This window comes from Triticum urartu, chromosome 5, assembly GCF_003073215.2.
Source record: "Triticum urartu cultivar G1812 chromosome 5, Tu2.1, whole genome shotgun sequence".
Classification (NCBI taxonomy): domain Eukaryota; kingdom Viridiplantae; phylum Streptophyta; class Magnoliopsida; order Poales; family Poaceae; genus Triticum; species Triticum urartu.
In genome coordinates this window covers 299,242,228-299,249,498 of record NC_053026.1, presented here as the reverse complement: position 1 = coordinate 299,249,498, position 7,271 = coordinate 299,242,228, and the positions used below count along the sequence as shown (strand labels likewise).

The 7,271-nt window shown below is 46.9% G+C and overlaps 2 protein-coding genes across 3 annotated transcripts; one reads left to right on the top strand and one right to left on the bottom strand.

Moving 5' to 3' along the window:
• The first annotated feature begins 264 nt into the window (after positions 1-264).
• Positions 265-2,798, top strand: LOC125508688 (pentatricopeptide repeat-containing protein At2g27610-like). Its single transcript, XM_048673460.1, has one exon. The coding sequence runs from the start codon at positions 338-340 to the stop codon at positions 2,681-2,683; it is 2,346 nt and encodes a 781-aa protein (XP_048529417.1). The 5' UTR covers positions 265-337; the 3' UTR covers positions 2,684-2,798.
• A 318-nt stretch (positions 2,799-3,116) lies between these two features.
• On the bottom strand, positions 3,117-6,408 carry LOC125508689 (double-stranded RNA-binding protein 8-like). Of its 2 annotated transcripts, none has more exons than XM_048673461.1 (4): positions 6,239-6,408; positions 5,698-5,963; positions 4,542-4,743; positions 3,117-4,431 (listed from the first exon to the last, which is right to left on the bottom strand). In XM_048673461.1, the coding sequence occupies exons 1-4, from the start codon at positions 6,315-6,317 to the stop codon at positions 3,389-3,391; spliced, it is 1,590 nt and encodes a 529-aa protein (XP_048529418.1). In that variant the 5' UTR covers positions 6,318-6,408; the 3' UTR covers positions 3,117-3,388. The 2 variants fall into 2 exon arrangements, with proteins under 2 accessions (XP_048529418.1, XP_048529419.1); XM_048673462.1 differs by having other exon boundaries at positions 3,117-4,425.
• Positions 6,409-7,271: the final 863 nt, after the last annotated feature.

Genomic DNA, 7,271 nt, shown 5'->3' with positions numbered 1-7,271 from the left:
CTAAAATATGAAGACACGCATTGCCACACAAAACCATCTTGAGAAAAGAATAAAACGAATATTTGAGAAAAATATTTGTTCAATCTGAGTTGGAGGTACTTACATGAAAAATCATAACAAATAATGGCATAAAAATTAACCCTCCCGTAAAGTAAGAGCGTTTAGATCATCATACATTATGATGGGAGTAGCACTCATATTGGTTACAAACGAGTCCACATTCTGGAGTACATGCATTATTTGCACAACCCAGCAAAGAAATATAAAATCAACCATCTCAGAAAGATAAGAGGGCTATTTGCTAAGTGATTGCAAACTCCAATGTTCCAAAAGACTGATGAGAGCATCAGCACTACTTCCCCAAGCGAGGGGTTCCTCCACCTTCTTCCCCGGGCCCAAATCGCCTGACCCCCTCGCCCTCACCAATGCGCTCTCCGCAGCCTCCCGCTCCTCTAGGCCACCGTCGCACCTCCACGCGCAGGTCCTCAAGCTCGGCATGTCCGGCGACACCTTCACCACGAACCACCTCCTCATCTCCTACTCCAGAAGCGGGCTCCTCGGGGGCGCGCTGGCCGTGTTCGACGAAATGCCGCACAGGAACCTGGTTTCCTGGACCGCCATGGTGTCCGCCTCGACACGCGGCGGCGCGGCCGAACTGGGCATCCGGCTGTTCGTCTCCATGCTGAGGAGCGGCTTCTGCCCGAACGAGTTCTCTCTCGCCAGCGCGCTCCGTGCTGCCTGTGATCGGTCCGCGGCCCGTGCCAAGCTCCAGTTCGGCGCCTCGCTCCATGGCGTCGCGGTCAAGGTCGGCGTGGATGCCGATCCTTTCCTGGGAAGCTCATTGCTGCTCATGTATGCCAGACATGGGCGTGTTGCTGCTGCGGAGCGCGCATTTGCGGACGTCCGGTGCAAAGACTTGACGTGCTGGAACGCGATGCTGGATGGCTATGTCTCCAATGGCTGTGGATATGGCGCGATGAGGGCAGCGGCTCTGATGCACCAATGTGGGCTACAAGCTGACATGTTCACCTACGTTTCAGCTCTCAAGGCATGTTCCATCACGGGGGAGTTGGATTTTGGACGACGGCTTCATGGATGTGTCATCCATAACATGTTTGAGTCCGATACCTCCGTGATGAATGCGCTTGTCGATATGTATTTGAGCTCCGGGCTGACGGACATTGCCATGGCTGCTTTTGGTAGGATCCGGCAAAAGGACACGATTTCTTGGAACACACTGATATCCCGTTTCGCGCATGATGAAGACGATAGAGCAGCTGCATGCTGCTTTGCTGATATGCCGCTATCGGGTTCTAAGCCTAATGAAGTCACTTTCTCTATCATGCTGAGGCTGAGTGGTGCTAAAGAGAACGCCTCACTTGGTCTTCAGGTATTCAGCCTTTCCTATCGTCATGGCTACTCCGACGATGTTCTTGTAGCAAATGCAGTTATCAACATGCTTTCGAGATGTGGATTACTCAACGGCGCACATGGCTTCTTCTGTAACCTCAAGTTCAGAAACATTGTGACTTGGAACGAGATGATTGCAGGTTATGGTCTGTACAGCTGTTCTGAAGATGCAATGAGGCTCTTCCGCGGCATGGTTTGTTTCGATGAAAGACCAGATGAGTTCACCTATTCAGCTGTTTTGTCTGCTTTCCGAGAATCTCATGAAGCAAGGAACCATGAGCAACTCCATGCAATTATTCTGAAACAAGGTGTTGCTTCATGGCAGTTTGTGTCAACTTCACTGATCAAGGCAAAGGCAGTGTTTGGATCAGTTCAGGATGCGCTGAAAGTCATTGAGGACACTGGTGAGATGGATTTTGTGTCATGGGGTGTCATCATCACTTCATTCCTCAAGCATGGCTTGAACAATGAGGTCCTTTTCCTTTTTGACTTGTTTAGAAGTGACCAAATGAACAAACCTGACGAGTTCATCCTAGCTACAGCCCTGAATGCCTGTGCGAACGCTGCATTGATCCGGCAGTCCAGATGTATCCATTCAATTGTTGTCAGGACGGGACACAGGAAGCACTTCTGCGTGGCGAGCGCTCTAGTCGATGCGTACGCAAAGTGCGGTGACATATCGGCTGCGGAGAGTGCATTTACCACTATTTCATCAGTAAGTGCCGATGCCATACTGTACAACACCATGCTGACAGCTTACGCCAACCATGGCCGGATCAACGAAGCCCTCAATCTCTACCAAGATATGACACAGGCTCAATTGATCCCCACCCCAGCTACTTTTGTTGCCATTGTATCAGCGTGCAGCCATTTTGGGCTAGTTGAAGAGGGGAAGGTTGTGTTCAATCTGATGATGTCTGAAGGTCAGGGTATGAATCCAACGAGGGCCAACTTTGCTACCCTGGTTGATCTTCTGGCGCGGAAAGGGCTCCTTCGCGAGGCGAAAGGCGTGATCGACGTAATGCCTTTCCAACCATGGCCTGCGGTTTGGAGGTCCCTGATGAACGGTTGTAGGGTCCACGGGAACAAAGAACTTGGCGTGCTTGCAGCAGAGCAGATCATGAGGATGGCCCCGAGCAGTGATGGCGCCTACGTATCGCTTTCGAATGTCTTTGCTGATGTTGGAGAGTGGCATTCTGCAGAAGAGGCTAGGACGGTGATGTCTGAGAATCAAGTCTGGAAGGTGCAAGGGTATAGCAGGATTGAGGTTTAGGGGTGTTGTGTATAGGCTAAGTTAGCACTAACAGCAGAATAGCTATGTCAGTTGCAGCAAGACCTGCTATTGTCTCCCACGCATCTGGCAAAATTTTGTTTATTATTTGGTTACATGGTTGAAGGGGAGCCTTAGCGCAGTGGTAAAGCTGCTGCCTTGTGACCATAAGATCACGGGTTCAAGTCCTAAAAACAGCCTCTTACAGAAATGTAGGGAAAGGCTGCGTACAATAGACCCAAAGTGGTCGGACCCTTTCCCAGACCCTGCGCATGCGGGAGCTACATGCACTGGGGCTGCCCTTTTTATTTGGTTACATGGTTACAAAAATTTAGAAACAAATACACCTGAAAATAAGTCAGGCATGCTACTATTTATTTTGGCCATTAACGCTCAAATTGAAGGCATAACATGTGCTGATAACAAACACCGACTATTAACTAATAATAGTTCACTAATAGTTCATTGATCAGATAAGCAACTTGAGATACATCATCCATGGATCCAAGATCATACCATCAGGCATGCAAATTTCCTAATAACTAATGGCCAACATGGACCACCAACCGACCTCGGTCGGTCCACGTACATCCATCTGTTATGCAATTATATTTCTAAAATGAGAAACCAGCTATTCAGGTTTTACTAGTTTGCAAAATCAAGATGTAAAATTGGAAGGCCATTGCATTTTGATTCAAACAGCAAATATTATTCCACGCTTGTAAAAGCAGATGAATTATCTGAGCACTTTTCTGGCATATCTTCGATGGACCTATTTGCCTCACGAGATGCATCTCCCAGAGTTTGGTCCTTGTTTTCAGAAACAAATTCACCGATCTCGACTCTGGGTTCCTTTGGCTGCAGCAGCGAAGCACTGCTGGGTGGCTCCTGGTTTACGGTCCTAGCTTCTTCATTATGTTGCGCTGATGCTGCATTCCTCGGTGACTCATTTATATTTGTAGTCTCTGCATTAGGTTGCGCTGTTATGGAGTCACTCAATGGCACAGGATTTGCAGCTGCTCCGGCCTCCTCATTGGGGAGAGGCATTGCAGCGTCAATTAGTAGCTCCTGCTTTACGCATCTAGCTTCATCATTAGGTTGCACCATTGCAGCATCTCTAGGTGGCTCTGCTCCTACTCTTCTATCTTCCACGTGAGGTTGGGGCATCGCAGTGCCGATGAGTGCTTCCTGCTTTACATTTCTAGCTTCCTCATTATGTAGCACCATTGGAGCGTTGCTGAGTGGCTCATGTTCTACTCTTCCACCTTCATCATCAGGTTGCAGCATTGCTGTGTCACTGAGTTGCTCCTGTTCCACTTTTGTAGCTTCGCCATCAGGTTGCAGCATTGCAGTGTGACCGGTCAGTTCATGTTCGGATGGCCAAGCGTCTTCATCAGGTTGCAGCATTGCAGTGTCACCGGTCGGTTCATGTTCGAATGGCCCAGCTTCATCAGGTTGCATCATTACAGTGTTGGTCAATGGATCTTCTGTTGTTACAGCTGGCTTCACAGGGACATCAGAATGATGAGCATCTCCGGGCACTCCAGTTTCATCCTTTTCCTCGTTAACTTCTTGGCCATTCTTCTTGATGAATTTATTCTTGTTCCGTTGCTTCTTGAAACCACCTTTCTTGGTCTTAAGTGATTTTGGAGTTTCAACAGGCTTTTTCTCGATCTCCTTACCTTGCCTTTTGCCAGGCACAACAATATATTTTGTGGTACCATTTGCACAACCTTCTGATTGGCCTGCAACTAATAAAGCCCGTGGATGATTCAATGTCCAACCTCAATACCCAAAGGATGAGAACGGTACAATTTCAAAAGTGAATAATCAGGACAAAATGAGCAAATGAAAAGAATACCTTGGATTGCAAGAAGAGCAGTTCGGGCAGCTTTTATCTCTGCCTCTTTCTTTGTCCGTGCTGTAGCACCAATGTATTGTATTCCACCAATCTCTACGGTGCATATGTATGGACCTTGTTTGTTGCAAGTATAAGATGGAATAGCATAATTCATCTTCTGAGCATACTCCTGAAGAAGATTCTTGCACAGACCAGTTTCTTGCTGGAAAGCAAGGTAAGATGTGTCAAGAAAGCACAGCAGGAAAGAGACTAGATTGTTATTATTCTAATTCAGTCATCCTCCTACGAATTAAGCACACTCAATCCTATAAAGCATGGTTTTAGACATGATATCAAAAATTTAGTACTTGTACTGTGAGGTATGCATTTTTCTCTCAAGGACGGAAAGGTCCCTATTGCGTGGTTCATGGTTCAGAAACCGAGGCAAAAGAAGTTGTGCATCTTCATTACTAACTGAATCCTACGTTTAGCAAAGATACTAGCAGAATGAGGAGCTTGGATAAATACGAACAATTTCCTTCAGAAATAAACACAAACAAATGAGAGTAAATGATATGTTAAATGTGGCAAAGTAATGAAATAAATAAGAGCTTTCTGATGCACCTTAAGATACTATGGCTAAAATTGTAGGCACTATTCAAAGACTAACTACAAGGAACACAAAAGATGGCATTCATATAGTCGAAACAATCTGTGCATCGTCACAACTGGACCATGAAGCATGTTTCTCATACTTAGGAATAAGGAAGCATGTAAATGCTGTAGGCAGCAGCACAAATGGTGATTTTTCCACTACATGATTGAAGAGGGCCAGATGGTTAGTTCTTCCCAAGCACCACCAAAGAATAGAAAGATAGATTGTCATCCACCCTCTTACTAGCTTCTACTCCCTCCGTTCCTAAATACTTGTCTTTCTAGGCATTTCAACAAGTGACTACATACGAAGCAAAATGAGTGAATCTACACTCTAAAATATGTCGACATACATCCATATGTAGTAGTCATTTGAAATGTCTAGAAAGACAAATATTTAGGAACGGAGGGAGTACATTAAACACAAAATTATTTCTAACCATATGCTACCCACAATATTCTTTCTAACCATTTCACATAAGCACAGCCAGACTTGAGAAAGAAAAAACAATCAACAACTTACGACTGCCGGGATGGTTGCATTGGTTGGTAACGCCACAGACTTGCCGATTTCCATGAGCGCAACTTCGGCGGCCGACTGCTCTGCAGCCTTGCGGCTGAAGAACCCGGGTAGCGAGTCGTACTTGACGTTGTTAATCACCACGCTGGACTTGAAGATTGGCTCATGGGAAGGCCCCTCCTTGAGGGTTTGGTACTCCGGCGTCATGAGGCCGGCTTTCTGCGCGTACTCCTGCAGCCTGCTCTTGAAGACGTAGCAATTCTCGACCCCTGCGCGAAAATCAAGCGCACCACGGCTCAGGAAACCACATCGTTGCAATGTTGGAGATGAAATTTGGGATTTTATCTCGGGGGAAATTCTATGCTAGCATCCTACAACAAGTTCTGATAAGACATGTAGTAGCAGCAAGTTGGGGCGCCCAAGAAACAAGATAACCTAGGATCCGGAGCCGACGCTCGAAAATAGCACAGCAGGGGAAGGACAGAAGGGGAGAGGGAGGGCCGGAGGGGGAGGGGAGGGAGAAGGGGATCTTGGGCGAACTTACTGATCCCGCCGCAGCCGCCGCCGTTGGGCGCGGGCGAAGTGTTGGCCTCCGGCGGTGTCGCCATACCGGCACCGTCCATGCCCACCGCGCCGCCGCTTTGGAGAATCAGAGAGGAGGGTTTTGTGCGGCCTCTTGTTGTGCCGGGGGTGAATGGCTCATGTGCATGTGTGTGCCTTTAGCACATAGTAACATACATGGCCAAAATATTCGCCTCTCGTTCGGTTGGTTCCCAAAAGAGAAAACTTAACCCTAAAAAAAGATTCTTTTAAGATAAAAAGGTTCAATGTACAAGGAATATATTTTATGAAGATAAGCAATTAAAATCCTAAGATTACTTGAGGGATTTCATACAAGCATGGATCTGCACATCCTCTCTGTCTTGACTTACGTTTTTCATGATTTGAGCAAGTTCCGAGTGTTCCCATTCTCGAACGGGTGCACATCAAGGACTTGCGGCAACTGCTCGCCCAATGATCTCAAGTCCATCATCACATTGGGTCTTTGGGAGCTGTGGAAATATAGAAATGATGTGGTTTTTGAAGGAGCTACCACCTCCACTCGAGAGGTACTTCTGAGCATCAGTCGTGAAGGAAGAACTTGGAAGACGGATGGGCTTCTCACAAGGGACCTCGATTCTTTTTTTGGTATGCTATCAAGGCGGGCAAGTGGCGAGTAGTAAGCTAGGTTATCTAGGTGAAGACTGCCACGGCAGGGTTGTAACTATAAGCGGTGAGATGTAAGTTTCAAACGATGCAAGCCGCGGTGGAGGATCTCTTCACCCACTTCTTCTATTAATGGATGATATGTACACTTGTGCAAATTCTAGAAAAAAATGTGCTCCCATTCGATCTTGTTACTTTTGAAGGTTGGAGACTCCTAGGCGGTAGAAGTTTTGGTGAGGAATTGATTTGTGATTTACCCTCCAATAGTTTGTGAAGGTTTGGAGCTGCCTCAAAGTCTACCACTAATGGTTGGAAATCGCCTTCGCAATAACATCCATCCCTCCAACGACGATTAGCTTCGCTCCAAGGAA

Bases quoted from the DNA above. Each gene is read 5' to 3' on its own strand.
- LOC125508688 (XM_048673460.1), top strand. From the start codon at position 338: ATGAGAGCATCAGCACTACTTCCCCAAGCGAGGGGTTCCTCCACCTTC.
- LOC125508689 (XM_048673461.1), bottom strand. From the start codon at position 6,317: ATGGACGGTGCCGGTATGGCGACACCGCCGGAGGCCAACACTTCGCCC. The intron at 5,964-6,238 runs GTAAGTTCGCCC...ATTTTCGCGCAG, and splicing joins CGGCGGCTGCGGCGGGATCA to GGGTCGAGAATTGCTACGTC. The intron at 4,432-4,541 runs GTATTCTTTTCA...GGGCTTTATTAG, and splicing joins TGCTCTTCTTGCAATCCAAG to TTGCAGGCCAATCAGAAGGT.